The sequence below is a fragment of the Manacus vitellinus genome, unplaced genomic scaffold (assembly GCF_001715985.3).
Source record: "Manacus vitellinus isolate BGI_N305 unplaced genomic scaffold, ASM171598v3 scaffold_27_pilon, whole genome shotgun sequence".
Taxonomy (NCBI): Eukaryota; Metazoa; Chordata; class Aves; order Passeriformes; family Pipridae; genus Manacus; species Manacus vitellinus.
The window spans coordinates 11,231,484-11,247,620 of record NW_021940039.1 but is presented as its reverse complement, the minus strand read 5'-3'; the positions used below and the strand labels follow the sequence as shown (position 1 = coordinate 11,247,620).

Here is a 16,137-nt window from a genome sequence, read left to right as displayed (position 1 = left end):
GGGAAGCAGTGTGTGTGGGTCAGCACAGCTCAGGGCATGCATGGAGGAGCCTTCCCTCCCCAGAGCCCGCTGGAGCCTGGCTGGGCAGGCAGCACTGACTCACCTCCCTGCAGCCTGACCTAGTTTAAGAGGCACTGGGCAGGTGAGGAAGGCACCTGAGCAGCCCCAGACAGGAGGCATTTCACCACCTAGGCTGAGTTTTACACGCTCAGGTAGCGATGGCCTCAGGCTGTCACTTGAACCACTGTTGCATGTCACCAACCCCCCCAGGTTGAGCAATCCTATGCACGACCCCGTGCCTCAAGGGGCAGGACAGGGTCGCAAGGGTAGAGACATGAACCAGACTTGGAAGAGCTCTGCGGGCCTGCACTCAGTGGCAGGTTGGTGGCAGGGGACCTGATTGCCCTCTGAGAAACCTCCAGCCCCAGGGGATTGGTTCTGCTCTGCCCAGGGCAGTGAGTCCCAGGCAAGGGCACAGGGAGGGGGTTGGGGTCAGACCATCACTCCCAGCTTACCTGCACTAGGCTCCTGCGACGCCTGCCTGCTGCCCTCCACCAGCTGCCTCATCCTCTCCCGGGGCACCTTCAGATACTTGTCGCAGTTGCACGCCTGAGAGAAGAGAGAGGTGGAGATCAGTGAGATGGCAACTGTGCTCCCCAGGCACCTCCTGCCTGCCTGGAGCACAAATCCACACTGGGCATCCCCAGCACAGGTTGGGCAGCTGCCATCACATTCTACAGGGGAAACCAGGGCAAGGCCTATCCCGCTGAGCACAGAAAGGGCACCAGGCACAAGCCCCAGGAACCTCCTCTCCAGAGCCACTCCACCTGTGTGGTGCTCAACCACGTCTCTGTGCCAGGCAGAGAGTACTGCTGCCCACTCTTACTCCCTGGCCAGGTAACACCAGCAATTGAGGCTGCCTTAAAGCATCAAGCAGACACTCATAAGTCTGGGCTGTGGCTTCAAGATTTGTTCTCACTTGTCCAACAGAAGATGGGGAGGATGGCTGTGGACCCTGAGACACTCTGGCCTCTTGGCTGGCTCCATGCTGGGCTCAGCCTGGCTCTGCTGCAGCACTGTGAGCACTGAGTCACATTTTCTACCCCACCTTTAGTTTGCCAAAAGGTACCCAGAGAGGTCTCTGAGTGCCTGGATGTGCTGGGTGCTGGACTCCAAGGAGCTCTCCAAATCCCACTGCTGAGGAGCACCCACAGACAGTGCCTTGGGCTGAGCACAGGGTGCAGCTGAACACACTCACCCAGAGTGATCAGCTAAATCTCCCCGGCAGCATCGCAGCTAGCTCCCCGACACTTTCCCTCTCCTCTTCCATCCCTACTGGGCCAGGAGCTGGATGCTGGGATGTGCCACAACTCCTTTCATCAGCTGTTTGTTTTTAGGGGCTGTTTTTTGCTGGCAGAGCATTCCCAGTAAGCTGCACTCAAGGCAAGCCAGGAGAGAGGTGCGCAGCTTTGCTGACCAGAACAAATCAGTTCCCTGCCTGGGGCTTTGCTCCAGAGCCTGTTGAAACCAGAAAGGTTTTTCCAGCTCCCAAGCGGGCCCCGGCACGGGCCGGTGGCGGCTCTGCTGATTTGCAGCTGGAGCAGCACCAGGTTCAGTGCGCGGGGCAGTGATGCCCCTGCTCCCACACAGCTGCCTGCAGGACGATGGGGGCAAGATGTTTTGTTTGGAAACAAACTCGCCACCATATCCCAGCTCTGCCCTGCATCAGGAGGTGATTCCCACTGGCAGCCTCCACAAAACCAGCACATGCTCCGCATCCTTTTGGCCATGAAGCATGCCTGGCTTGGGTCCCCAGGATCCTGCTGCTCCAGCCCAGTAAATCATCAGCTGGGCCAGACCCATCCTGAAAGATGGCTCAGAAATAGGGAAGAGGAGCACAGAGAGATCCAAGGATGAGCAGAGAAAGAGAGAGATGGACTCCTTTTAGGACAGTTGTCACCTACAGCCATGGGACAGACCCTAATGATGCTGCCACCAGAGTCATGTTCCAGTTCCTGTCACCTTCAGTGGTGGAGTCAGTGCTGGTTCTGTGGGACAGGTGGTCTCTTTGAGGCTTGAGGACATCCCAGCTTGCATGGGCTGGACCTGGAGCCATGGTGTCACCCTCTGACAGGCACCCAAACCCTTGTGTGGCTCACAGGGACCTGTGGGATTGCAGCAGGCAGGCAGAGGTGGTGGGCAGCTCCTGGGGTCATGTGCTGGCCTCACTGGCCATGACAGTGACAATGGGGAGGGGTCTGCATGCCAGAGAGGGGCATTGAGCCTGGAGAGGTGTGGGATAGCACATCCTGGGCATGGTGGCAGCACTGGGGAGTGAGAAGCTCTCAGAGACCTCCCAAACCACCTGGCCATGGAGCTGCCAGCCAGGATGGTACAGCAGGGGCCCAAGGGCAAACAGCACCCTCCTCCCCAGCCCTCCCTGCCTGGTAAGGACATGCAGGGGCTCCTCTGCCCTCTGTCACACACACCAAATCCCCCAGGATGCCCAGCCCTGGCAGCTTGGAGCCTGTCAGGCGTTTGAGCAGCAGTGCCAGCGTACCAGGCACGGTGATCTCAGACAAATTTCTCTACTTCTCTAAAATTCATTACTGTTGTGAACTAGGGGCAGCCCACCTCCTGGGCCAGAGACGCCTGGCAGCCCAGGGGTAGCCTGGCATTCCCCCCCCGCCAGGGCTGCCAGGCCCTCGCTGCCAGGCTCCAGCCCCACACCATCTCCCAGCCTCTGGGCCTTCACCGTCCTCAGCTTCCCAAAAACATGGGGTGAGCTCAGGAGCCAGATAAGCCACTTAGCAGCAATACCAATTAGCTGTAATAAAAAAATTGCAGTTAATTTTTTTTAATGTCTTGCCAAAATGAGCCAAAAGAGATGAAGTGAGTGGGGCAGTCTGCCATCTCCATAGGCATAGAGTTCCTCTTCTCATCTCCCTGCCTGGCCTTGCAGGGACCAGTGGTGGCATCAGGCTTGATGCCTGGCTCCTGCCTAGGGACACAGTTCCCCACAGCCTTCTGTGTCTCCGTGTCACGACCTGGGGACATGGAGCAAGTTTTTTGTGCGAATCTTTTGTTTTCAGGGTAGGGAGGTGGGGAGCCTCTCTGTGGGGAAGAGATGGCTGTTCCTCCTCAGGAAGGTTTGGTTTCCACACATCTCCCATGGCAGGATTAGTTGTGGCCTCCAAAAATCTTCATGAGGTGAGTCAGCAGGAGCTGGTGGCACCTCAGAACACTGCCTGAGGATGCAATTGCTGTGAGCAAGGGCCATGACCTGACAGAGAAGGGTTCGGCTTCTCTGCAACATCTCAGGGTCCCCCCAGCCCCTGTGCCTGGCTTAGGGTGGCGATGGCATGCCCCATGCCCCAGCCCTGCCCTGGGGACGATGTGCTGAGCAGGCTGAACGCCAAGTGCTCTGCTCACACCATCCTGCCTGGCCATATGGCCAGTGTAGGTGCTGGGCCATGGGCAAAGCAAGGGCTGAGTCCAGCTTGGGACGAGGAGGCCGGGGGTCTGCAGTCCCCCCCCGAACTCAGAACGCTGCCCGGTCCAGTGACACCAGTGGCCCTGTGGCACAGCAGGGTGTCCAGTGCCCCTGGTGCCCCTGCCGTGGTGGGTGCCCGGTGCCCCCGGGGCGGTGCTCCCGGGGCAGCAGCAGCAGGCACACCTCGGAGGAGGAGCAGCCCTGCCTTTCTCACGCTGGGGCAGCCCGTGCCAGCACATGCTTAGTCACTGGTAAATCCCAGCCGAGATCTGCTCTGCCCTCTGTGAAATGGGTCTTGGCTGCACCCCCGCTGAAGCAATCCCGGCGCTCGGGAGCCCTGGCGGGCGCGCTTTCCCACGGCACCCGGCCCCCGGTGCCCCGTGTGAATCAGCCCCTGCCCGGGCAGCACTGTGCCCTGTTCGGCTCGGTGAGCGCGGCCAGGCGAGCACGGCCCCGCTCCGACCCCCTCAGCAGGAGAGGCGGCGAGGCTGGCGCCGAATTCAAGTTCCCTGGGCAGAGGGGCACGGCAGTGACACCTCCCCTGCCTCCCCGGGCTCTGCTTGCCATGTCCACGGCAAGGAAGAGGAGCATGTGCAACTCATCCCAGATGGAGCTGTGGTCCCTACTGCAGCCCCTCACTATTGTCCCCTCTCCCTGTGCCTGTCTGTCCATCTTGACCAAGGTGCTGCACCCCAGTGTGGTGCACCATCCCCCCCACATCCACGTGCTCCTGCCCTAGGACTTCGGGCCAGCATCCAGAGGGACACTGCAGCCCAACCTGCTCTGTGCTGTTGCCACCAAGAGCTCTGACATGGGGATTAGAAGGGGTGATGTCATTGGACTGGGACTGTGGTGGTGTCACAGCAGGAGAGCTGGTGTGGATCTGTGGTCCCCGAGCTTGTCAGCAGCCCCAGCAGCCTGAGCCACCCCGCAGTGAGGTTCTCCCTGCCTGCGCCGCTGAGGAGGACGAGGCAGGTGAGATGTCCTTTTGCAATGCTGGCAGCCCAGCTGGCACCTTGTTTTTGTTTAGGATGATCCCTGCCTCTCCCAGCCCTCCTGGGTGGGGATTTCACCAGCAGTGACGCACGAAACTCCCAGGACTCGAGGGACTGGATGCTTCAGCCTGGAGTTCTGGAGCCATCTCAGCATCCCATCCTCTTTCTGAGCCTCCACCCAGGGAGCTGAGAAGCTCAGAGAAAACTCAAGTACATAACAGGAGCCAAACCCTCTGGGACCCAAAAGGGCCACAGGAGCCAATGTGAGCTTGGCTGAAGCCGGGCCTATGAGCTCAGGTGGACATCCATAGGCTGGTACCCAAAACACGTGGAACATGAGCAGTTCACACAGCACTGGAGTCAGTTTTGCTCCTTCTTCTGATATCCCCGAAAGATGCATCTCCAAAGTTTTCTGATGCTGAGCTCTGCCCAAAGGAGCCATCCCTGAAATGGCCCCTGGGCCTGAGGGCTCCTTCCTCCTTCTCTGCTGACAAATGTCATAGGCTAACGTCACCAAGGGATCTCCTTGGCAAGGGTTTTACCAGTGAGACACAACCCTCTGCCTGGAGAGCTCCTGACTTGGGAAATCTTCAGTGTATCAAACCTGCTTTAAAGGACAACAGTGCCTGGTGTGAACTCTTCAGGGCAACTCAGGGCAGCTCATGTCAGGACAATTCCTTGGGCGTCTTCTGCTCACCATATCACAGGACTACTCAACAGCCACCTGCAGTGATATCTCTTTTCCTACTCACCGCCTACCCTCTCCTCTTTCTCCCTCTCTGAGATGGATATCACCTGGTGAAAGGGCCACTCCTCCGGATGGAGGTTGCAACTCTCACTTTGGTTGTGAAAGCACAGCTCTTGAGCATCCAAGAGTTTCTTGCAGGGACTTATCGAGACTAGAAACATCCCCAGATTGCAGAATGTCCAGGCTCAGCACAGACTGCCCACAAGCAGCTTCCAAGCCCAGGAGTCATGGGTAGATGGATCTGCCTCTGCAGACCTCCTGCCTACCATCCAAAGCAGTGAGTGCCTAGAAAGGTGGGAGGTGCTGGGAAGGGCAGTGAAAGAAAACCAGGTGACAACTTAGCAGATGCCAAGCACAGGTCTGGAACTGATCGTGCTCATCTGCCCATGTGTCTATTTTCTCACACTTTTCCCAAGCATTTCCAGCTTCTCCTCTCTGCACGCACAGCTTTGACCTTCAGACACTCTCCTCTTCCTCCAACAACACTCTGCCCTGTAGCACCTTCAAGGTCCTTGCATAAAGAGCAGAAACTCAGCAATTCAACCCCCTGGAGCTTCCTCACACCCTCTGGGTGCAAAGGCCAACTCTGGGTGTAGCCCTGGGGACAGTCATCCCTCCAAGGGGATTTTCAGAGAGCAACTGGCTGGGCTGTTTCCTTTCCCTCTATGCCAAGAGCTTTTCTCACTGATTACCAGTACCTGGGAATCATAAAGGTAGATACTGCTGCACCTGTTCTGCTGCAAGTGGTTCCATGTCTGTCCTTGGATACCAGCAAACTCACCTCAGCAGCACAGGAGACGCTCGGGTGTGTTAGCCTGGTCCTTCAAGGGAGCAAAGGCTCTTGGTGCACACAACAGCCTTTAGAGACCACCAGCACCAGGGCAGCCCTGTCTGCCAGCAGCGTGGCGAGAGACATGCTGGGAGGTGGACTGTGATGCTCCCACATCACCTTGCACCTTGATGCTCCCAATTCACCTTGGGCATCCTCCACCAGACCTGCCTGCACATCCAGCACTGGGATTTTTACGGCCATCTGAGCTCAGTAACATGTTACCAGCAGAAACAGAGCTGCTGGTGGGATCCAGGCATCATCCAGGGGCACTTTGGTTCACAAAGAGGGAAGGGCTCTGTTTATTGAATCATTAACATCACTTCCCTCATTGTCAGCCAGGTACTCTGAGAGGTCTCTTAGGCAAGTGCTGACCTAGCCCAACCCTGCTAAGCTGGTAAGATGACATGGATCCCATGCCAGCCTGGTACTGCGTTCCCACTGCTTTCTCTGCTCCCGCTTTGCTATTAGTCATCCGTTTCTGGAAGGTTTCTCATGCATAATAAAGTGTTTCAACACTTGCATAAGCCAATTCTTCTCATCAGGAGTGACCTGCTGCATTTCCCAACGCTTTCCCTAGGCAGTCCTTCCAACTGCCACGAAATACGGAATTAAAACATGAAGTTTTCTATCCCCCTCGAGGTAAAAGGTGTGGGAAATCGAACAGATAAGAATGCCTTTAATTAGTATCATTTGCATAAGCTCTGGGAAAGGCTCACCTGACAGCTACAATGGCCTTGCTTGTCTGGGAGCACCAACCACAGGTTGAAACGGGCAGATTAGTGGAGCTCCTCTGACAGGGGAGATAGTGAGAGCAGAAGGTCAGGGTGATGGAGCCCCAGAGGCTCCGTGGGTACTCCAGCTCCTACTGGCTCCTCATTGGGACACCCCAGCTCCCACTGCCTCCCTTTCAGGACACCCCAGCTCCCACTGGCTTCTTGTCACCTCCCAGTTCGCAGCTGCTCTGAAGAAAGATACAACTTTTGGGTTGTAGGGGGCTGTCCATCAGCTCCCCTGGAGAAGGACAGGGATGGGAAGAGAGGAGAGGAAGCACAAGCACATCCCTGGATAACACGTGGAGGCTGTCAGAGCGGGCTTGGTGTCTGGCAAGGGATGGGCCCAGGCTGTGTGATCTCCGGTTTTCACACATGTGCTCCCTCAAGTGCAGACGCTGCAGGTCCCCAACCACAAACCCCATCCCGCCGCCGCCTCGCCATCACTGCCGTGGGTAGTCAGTGACACTGAAAGCCCTTTTCAGTACCTCAAGGCCTTTGCAGTGATGAGAATCTCACCTGACATTGCATCTAAACCCACATGCAAAGCTGAATTTCCCAGGGGAAAAAAAATGATGCTCAATCTCCCTCCCACCACACACATCCCCCGGCGGATTCCTCCAGCTGCCTCCCAGTCATCTCAAGTCTGACTTGCTCATTTTGCCTCCCAGCTGGGCTGTGAGCTGCTGAGATGGGGGCTGAGCCCCTCCAAAACACTGAAGCTGCCAAAGCACCCTTGACCCAACCTTCACTGTAGCCGCGAGCCCTGTTTATACAGCACCCAGCACAGCCGGATACTGCTCTGGGACAGGCTCCCAGTGCTCACAGCAAGTTAAATAACAAAGCCAAACCAGTAATAACTGCCTCATAACAAGGTTACACAGCATCCCTGAAGCCTTGGCTTTAGGGTGAGCTCTGTGCCAGGAGCTGCCTGGGCCAGGGTGTGAGCTGTCTCTTCCCACCCTCTTGACTGTGGTGCCTCTGCTCCTCCAGCCCTATGCCAGCACCTTCCTGCCTTATAAATGTGCTTTATATCTAACCCTGGGGTGAGGGTTAACCCCTCCTGAGCGTGCAAAGCTGTGCTGTGCTGCTCCAGGGCACATACCTCCTGCTCCAGTCTGCTCCTGAGCCGTCCCAAGGGAGCCTGTGTCACAGTAGGAGAAGGGTTAACTGGCCCAGCTCCCTGCAATGCAGCTCATTGCTGCTCCTCTTTATCAAGCTATTTTGTTTTATCCAGCTGGAGGTGAGAGCTCAGCTCTTGGACAGAGGATGCTGGAGGCTGATGAACCTGAGGGCTGGAAAAAAAAACCCCACCCAAGCTCTGGCATCATCCAGCACTGGAAACAGAGTGAAGGGCCACATCCTGCCAGTTCATATTCAAAAGAGTCTCACCCCAAAACTAAAACATAGGTGGAATTCTGGCTACCAAGCTACCCCAGACCTTCAGGAGCATCACATTTTGGCACCAGAAATGGAAAAGGTCATGGAAATACACTTTCTGCCTGTGCGAGTCAGAGTCCTGGAAACTGCAAAGGGATGAAGCTTTTCTCCCACACTCAGGTCATTAACAGCCAAGCACTGCTCTTCCTCACTCAGGTGCTCGCCGGCCGTGCTGTAAGCTGGGTTCCTGCCTGACCCAGGTCCCACGAATCCCCAGTGTCCCCAGCACAGCACATGAAGCCTCAGCTCCGCTGCTGCACCTTCTCCCAGTTGTGCTGGGGTCTCCGTCCTCGGCTCCTGGGGCTGAACAAGCTTTAGGAAATTGTCTTTATTCCATATTAAACCAACGGCTACCCTTATTCCCACTCCTTCTGACTTTCCCTGGCAGCTGAGATCCTGGGACCAGCTGTGTAATGTATGTCAGGGGTTTCTCCCCCTGCCCCATGCTCAGCCCTCAGACCTGTGCTTGGCTGGAATCTGTGCCCTCACCTCTCTGCTTTTCCCCAGAATAGTCTTCAGCCCTGTACAAGTGGCTGAGGCCGCCCTTGGCCAGGTGGCTGCCTGCCTCTGCTCCTCCATGGCCATCTGGTCCCCAGGCATCCCGCTGCCCCCTCCTCTGCCTTCTCTGGGAAGCCCTGTGGATGCCCTGGGCTCGTGCCCTGGGCCAGTGCAGCAGCCCAAGGGGATGTGGGGGTATGGGCAGAGGCAGAACTGGGGAAGCTGGGCTCATGTTTCAGCTTCTATTTTTATCTGGGAACCCAAGTCTGCCCCGGGGTGCTATGCAGGGGCCCCCGGGGGACCACTGCCTTCCCCAGCTGGAGCCAGATACCATCTGAGCACTACCTGCCCTTCCCTGTCAGCATACCAGACCTCTGGGTAGAGGACAGCATCACCTGAGGCACCAGGACATCCTGCCTGGCTCATAGTGTGGTGTGGCAGGAGGGAAGGAGCTGGGAGCAGCTCTGCAGACCAGGCTCCCCTCGCCTCCAGCTGCCTTAGGGGCTGGGAACACACACATATCACAGTTAATCCTTGGAGCCACAGAATAGCCCTCTCACATTGTCACCAGGCCACCACCCAGGTCAGCTGCCAGGCGCTGGGGTCCCTTCTCAAGCCTGGTCTTAAATCTGTGCCAGGGGAGCAGGATGCTCCTCACCCGGGATCACCCCTGCTGCTCCTGACCCACCGAGAGCTCTGCAGGAGCCGGTGCTGAGGATGTGGGGCTGCACCAGAGACTGCCCTTACTGATATGAAAGCTGGCTCCCCGGCGAGGGGACATGGTTTTGGAGCCTGCTCCATCGTCCTGGACAATGACAGCGAGCAAGAGGGCACAGCCGGCAGGAGGTGAATCCCCCACCGCGGCAGGCAGCGCCTGCTGCTTTAACTGGGGCGAGAACAGGAGGGGCAGAAAACGGGAATATTAAAAAAAAAAAAAAAAAAAGCGTGAGAAAGGAAATCTGAGCGAGGCCTGGAGCAATCTACCCAATCCAGCGGAAACAATGGCCCAGGAAGAAAAACCAGTTCCTACACACAAGGTAGAATAAGCTGGGAACGCTGGAGGAGGGGCGGGAGGCTCCCGCTCCCAGCGCAGAACAAGCCGGGCATTATGCGGCTGCGCTGCCCGGGGCACGGTGCTCCTTCCCGGGGGTGGGGGACCCCTAATCCTGGTGTGCTGAGCCGGGCTGGCACCCACCCCCAGGTAGGAACAGCCAGGACCAGCAGCTCACTCCCGCTCTGGGGCTGGTAGGGCTCAGCACCCAGGCGGGGCTGGGCTGGGTTTAGCACCAGAACTGGGCTCAGCTCCCTGGTTTAACTCAGCTGGGCTCAGCACCCAGGCTGGGCTCAGCAACTGGTCTGAGATTAGACCTGAAAATGGGATTAGACCCCAGGCTGGGATTAATCCACACTTTGAGATTAGCTACCAGGCTGGGTTCACCCCCATGTGGGCTCACCCTCAGGCTGGGCTCACTTCCAGGCAGGGTTTACTCCCAGGATGGGCTCATCTCTAAGCTAAGCTCACCCCCGGGATGGGTTGATCCCAAACTGAGCTCAGCCTCAGGATGAGAGGATCCGCAGGCTGAGCTCACCCCCAAAATGGGATCATCTCCAGGCTGAGCTTACCCTCCGAATGGGCTCATCCTTAGGCTGAGCCTATCCCCAGACAGGGCTCACCCACAGGCAGAGCTCACCCCCAGAGGGCTGCAGAGCTGGGCTGAACTGCCAGCGGGGCTCCCCCGGGCTGGTGGGAGGCAGGTCCCAGACAGGTGCCCATCAGGGAAGTGGCATTGCTGCTGCCAGCTTGGCCAGCTCCTCACCCCTGAGCTCCCACTGTGGGTTGCTCACTGTGCCTCTGGGCAGCACCTCCTGGCAGGCAAACCCTTGGCTTTGGAATGGGGAAAGTCCAGATGGATAAACCAGTTACATCATGGTTCAGTGGCTTGTCCCCTGCCCTGGCCACAGACATGGGTTCTGGATCCATCCCCTTGGCTGTGTAGCAACAGTTGGGATGTGCCAGGGGGTTGCACTCCCCACAGTTGAGAGGACCAGAGAGTTTCATTTTGAAGCAGAATCTTAAACACTGCTAAAATCAAACCCACCACCATGAGCTGCTGGGACTTCCCTGTGCCTGAGGATTTGAATTCCCTCCAGCCCTGTCTCTGCAGATGAGCCTGACTGCGCCCAGAGCTGCTCCCACAGGGTCCCCACTCAGGGGACAAGCCCCAGCCTCCTGGAGGGCTGAGTGGGATCCATCCCCACAGTACCCACTGTGCAGGAGCAGTCAGGGCTCCCTGCCAGCCTGACCCAACCTGCCATGAGCCAAACAGTTCACAGTGCCCCACAAATCCCTCCCTGCTCACCCTGGCAGGGCTGGGGCAGCTGCCTGGTGAGGAGGCAGCCACCTGCCTGCACTGGGACCTGGCCTGGCTCAGGGAGGAGCCAGAGAAGGAGGGCAAAGCTGTTTCCTGCACATTTTTCTGCTTTGACACACTCTTGAGGCTTCATCTGGGGTGTTGGCTCTGAGCCTGCACCCACAGGGCCCCACATCACCCAAATACCTGGCAGGGTGCAGCACAGGATGACTGTGTGGGGCAGGCAAGGGGATGTCTCGCTGTGCTTTGGAGGGTGCCCTGCAGGGCGGCTGCTCCTCTCACTGGGCAGCACCATCCACCTCCAGTCTGGCCACCCCACTCTGACCAGACCCACTCCTATCACCTCCAGCCTGGTCATCCCACTTCAACATGTATTCACCACCAAGCCCTTCCCTGCCCTCTCCTTCCTCTTCTGCCTTTCTGCCTTGAGAGGTATTTCTAGCCAGATGTTTTTCCTCCATCACTTTTGGCACAACCCTTGTCAGAGCTCATCACAGCAACCCCGCAAAGAAGCCACTTCTCTCTTCGGCCCCTTCCGAGTCCTGAAGTCACCCTTCACAACCTTCTTCTCTTGAACTTAGAATGATCCATCCAGTCCTTTTGAACCATTCTTCCCCCCCCCCCCACCTCAGCCAAAGGGTTTGCACCAACTGTTTTACTTCTGGGGAGAGGTTGAGCTGGCAGCAGCCTTCCAGCAGCCCTGTAAGGGCAATGCCAAACCTATGCCCTTTGCTTCTGCTCAGTCCTACATCAAACACCACCATGAGCAGGAACAGCCCACAAGCAAACCCATTTGCGTCACTCACAGTGGCAGTGACGAGACAAGGAGCAGCATCTCGGTGGAGATCCCTCAGCTCCAGGCTGTCCCATCACAAGACAGTCCAAAACTCCCATTCCAGCCCTGCAGGTGCAGCCCTGCAGGGCTCAGGCAGCAGCAAATCCACCTGCACATGGAGGGACAATGGCTGTAAGCAGATGGGACATTTTGCAGCACAGAAGGGGACAATGCTGGGGACAGTGGGGAACAAACCTCCTGCAGGGCTCCTGCTGCCCCAGGAGTTTCCATCCTGCCCCTCTGCTCTGTGTGGTGTGTGACACTCCTGGACGTCTCTGACATCAGATTGTGCACCCAGGACCCCGACCCCACTGAGGTGGTGATGGTTCCCAGCAGGCTGCTGTGGGCAGGTTGCTCAGAGAGGCTGTGGCTGCCCAATCCCTGGAAGTGTTCCAGGACAGGCTGGACAGGGCTTGGAGCAACATAGGATAGTGGAAGGTATCCCTGCCCATGGCAGGGGGGTGGAATGAGATGAGCTTTAAGGTCCCTTCCAACCCAAACCATCTTCTGATTTTATGATCCTGCTGCAGCACCCCACAGCCTCCAGGCAGACTGGCTGTGACACTGGTGCTGGAGGAGGTGTTTGGCTCCCCAGCCCAACCTTCACTGCTGAGGCCATAGGTTGTGGCCAGATAGTGTCCCCAGAACATGGGCCACTGATTTATCCTGGCCTCAAGCAGTGTCTGCCACCGATTCTCAGCTTGGCGTGGTCCCCATGAATGTGGGGCTGCTCCAAAAGCTGTCACTGCCTGGGCACAAAGAGGGGAGTGAGGGAGCCAGGCAGGAAGGGCAGATCCCACTCTGATAGGTTAGGAAAGGGCTGCAGAACCCTATCCTTGGCCAAGGGGGGCTCTGGGAACAAGCTGGGGCTCAGAAGGTACCATGGACCGTGCCATCCTGGCACTGGCCACTAGCCCTGATGGGGACATCCCTGAGCCAAGGACTCCTGTGGCCCTGGGGTTGTGGGCAGGGGGGCTGCTCACAGGCTGCCCAAGGGCAGGTGAGGAGGAGGAGGAGCACTCAGCAGGTGTGGGCAGCCCCTGCCTGCCGGCCTCGCGCCGTGGTGGGTTTCTTTGCCCAGTGTCTCACTCAGGTGTGCCAGGAGCCAGCAGCCATCCCTCTGTGCCACAGTCTGGACCTGCTGGATTCACTTCTCCCCAGGACCCTTGATGTCCCATGTGCCTTTCCCACTGCACTGTCCCCTGGGTCTCTCCTGGTAGTTTTTCATTGTCGCTCACTGGCAAGAAGAAATGTGCAGCTGCTCCTCACTCCTGACGGGAGAAGCCACTGCCAGTGCCGAGTAAGCCTGATCATGTCCTGGCTGGCAGCCCTGCAGCTTCCAAAGCCCCTCCAAATGCAGACTCCAGCCTCTCCAAACCCATGTTCAGCCCCCAGGATGCCGGGGAGAGTGCTGGGGCCACAGCCCAAAAGTGTCAGATCCTTCCCTCACACAAGCAGAGCTGACACATGCCCCAGAGCGGTGGGTGCTCTTGCAGGTTCAGCACACATCATGGACATCTCCAGCCCATGCAGGCCCCCAGCCTGGAGTTGGGCACTGCCCCTCTGCAGAAGCTATGGCTCAGCCTCACTGTCCCTCACTGTGGCATTAGGGCTGCTCTCTGTCATCCTTGCAGACCCCCAGCACTTCTTTCCTTGGTTCCAGCCCCAACAGGGCTCAGGGGGCTGGGGAAGCTGCCTGGGAAATGGAGCAGGAATGGAGGGCAGCATTCCCAGCACAGAAGGCCCCACAGGGACCACCAACTCCTTTGGGAACAGCCATCTGCACCTCAGCCTGAGGGAAAACACCAGTTCTTCTAGAACTTCTCCAAAAAGCTCCCCCCAACAGTCTCAGAAAGAAGCCACATGAGCTGCAACCTGGGACTCACAAGAGGAAAGTCCCAGGAGCAGTGTCGGGGAAGAGCTGCTGTGCCTGAGCAACAACAAACCCCAGGAGACCTCGGGCACCTACTCCCCACGTTCCCAGACTGAGAGTTCCCAGATATGCTAACGTGAGCCCAGCGTGTCGGTGACATGTGGGGTCACCACGGTGTGACAGCGGGACCCAACACCTCCACGGCTCCTCACCCAGCAGGGGGGATGGGGAGTGATCTAGAGCATCACATGCTTGTGTCAACACACAAAAAAGGTAAAAAGGGGCAATAATGTACAAATGTGGCATTTTTTAGGCTCCTGCTGGACCCAAGGGAGTTGCTCTCTACTGTTTCAGTGCCCAACTGGAGGAGGCAAAGCTGGGTTAGATGACAGGAAGAGGGATCTGACCCCACAACACATGGGTTTGCCCTTTTGCTGATGGGCAGGACGTGGGCAGGTGAGTGAAGCCAAAACTGTAATTTCACCCTGCAGAAAAAACACCTGTGAGTGGAAAATGCTGATGGGCAATTTGTGGATGTGAAGTCGGGAGAGAAAGGTGTGTGCTCCATTCCTTGCATTCCTCCCCAGCTTCCTTGGGGTGGAAGCTGTGCTCCCCAGGGCCCACTAGGTGCCCAGGGGGTGATCGACAGGGTGATCCTGAACTGCCACTTCGCTGCCACAACCAGCTGGGCAGGGCAAGGCTGAGCATATTCCCTTCCCCTTCCCCTTCCCCTTCCCCTTCCCAAACCTTCCCTTCCCAAACTTTCCCAGTGCGGGGACAGAGGAAGGGGACTGAGGTCTGAATCCTGCTGGGATCTGAGAAATGAAGTCTTTGATCTATGTGGGCAGTACTTTCAGAAGCACTTGGTGAGGGACCCTCACAGGCAACACTGTGTCCCCGGGTACCATCCCACTGAACCCCGGTGTCCTGCCATGCTCATGGTTGTCACAATGCATCCCCATGGCCGCACCAGAACACGGCACCTTGGGCTCACTCAAACATCCAAGCACAGCTGGAGGGATGTCCTCTCCTCCAGACACCTCACACTGTCCTCTTTCCTACAGCCTCAACCTGAGGAGCAGAGCAGAAGCCCAGCGTGGCTGTGTGCTCCGTCCTCACGGCGTCCTGGCTCCCTCCCGGGCACCGCGCGAGGGCACCGCGCCAGCAGCTAATGGGGAAGTTCAGGGTCGGGGCGAGCCGTGGGGAGAGGCACATAAAGGGCTCTTTGTGCCGCAGGTCTCCCCCGGCTCCGCGCGTACGGGCGCGCGGCTCAACAACAAAATGCAGTCCAGAAATATGACGAGACATCTTTTTCCCAGGCTGCTGTTAAACTCTAATTAAACATTTCAGCACACTCAAGCGAGGGAATGTCTGCTTCTCAGACCCGGGTCATCTCAGCTGGAAAACATCCCCTCTGGTGTGAATGGGCTGGCGCAGGTTGACCCAGAAGGATGCTCCTTGGGCATAGGGATAATGTGAACCCACACCCCAGAGTGTACAACCTACTCCTATCCACCCCCTCCACACCAGCAAGGGTCCACTGCTGCCCCCCTCTCCTGAGAAGGGGTTCAGGCTGGAGCAGCTGGAGAAGGGGCCCTGCAAACAGGTCCACCCCAGGCAGTACCACTGCTGGCACTTCTGCCGCTCCCCACCATGGGAGCTGGGGGCAGCAGCCCAGGGCACACAGCCTGCAGGGGCAGGAGGCAGTGTCTGTTCCTGCATCAGCCCAGTGTGAAGGAAAGCCAGGGAACAGCTGCTCCATGAGCCCCAAATCCAGGCTTTCTAACCTAGAAATTGCCCACTGATGGAGAGAGACCATGACTCTGCCTTGCCCATGTGTATGTGCAGCACTTTAGGAAAGGTCAGTGTCCCTCCAACAAGTTGTATAAGGGTTTGATGTTGTACCTCACAGAGCCGTAGAGCACCGTGTCTTCAAACTTGGTGGGGTTTGGGACCTCAGAGTTCCTATTTCACTAAAGCAGATTCTGCCCAAAATTCATGACTCTCACAGCCAGTCCCTGGGGCTGCTGGTTGCTCCCCCCCCTGCCTGGTCCACGGTTTGGCAGTGCCAGGCCTCACCACCGTCACAGAAGAATTCCTTCCCAATACCCCATCTAACCCTGCCCTCTGGTAGTGGGAAGTCATTCCCCCTTGTACTGTCACTTGACAGGCCCTTGTCCAAAGTCTGTCTCCAGCTCTCTTGGAGTCCTTTTAGGCACTGGAAAGGGCTCTAAGGTCTCTCCAGAGCCTTTTCTTCTCCAGGCTGAAGACCCCAAGCTTT

The 16,137-nt window shown here is 57.5% G+C and overlaps 1 protein-coding gene across 1 annotated transcript in view; it reads right to left on the bottom strand.

Moving 5' to 3' along the window:
* Positions 1-492: 492 nt before the first annotated feature.
* EXD3 (exonuclease 3'-5' domain containing 3) overlaps positions 493-16,137 on the bottom strand; it is a 275,317-nt gene continuing 259,672 nt past the window's right edge. Inside the window, exon 20 of the mRNA XM_029960619.1 lies at positions 493-609. Coding sequence (XP_029816479.1) covers positions 493-609 — 117 coding nt within the window. The remainder of the gene's footprint in view (positions 610-16,137) is intronic.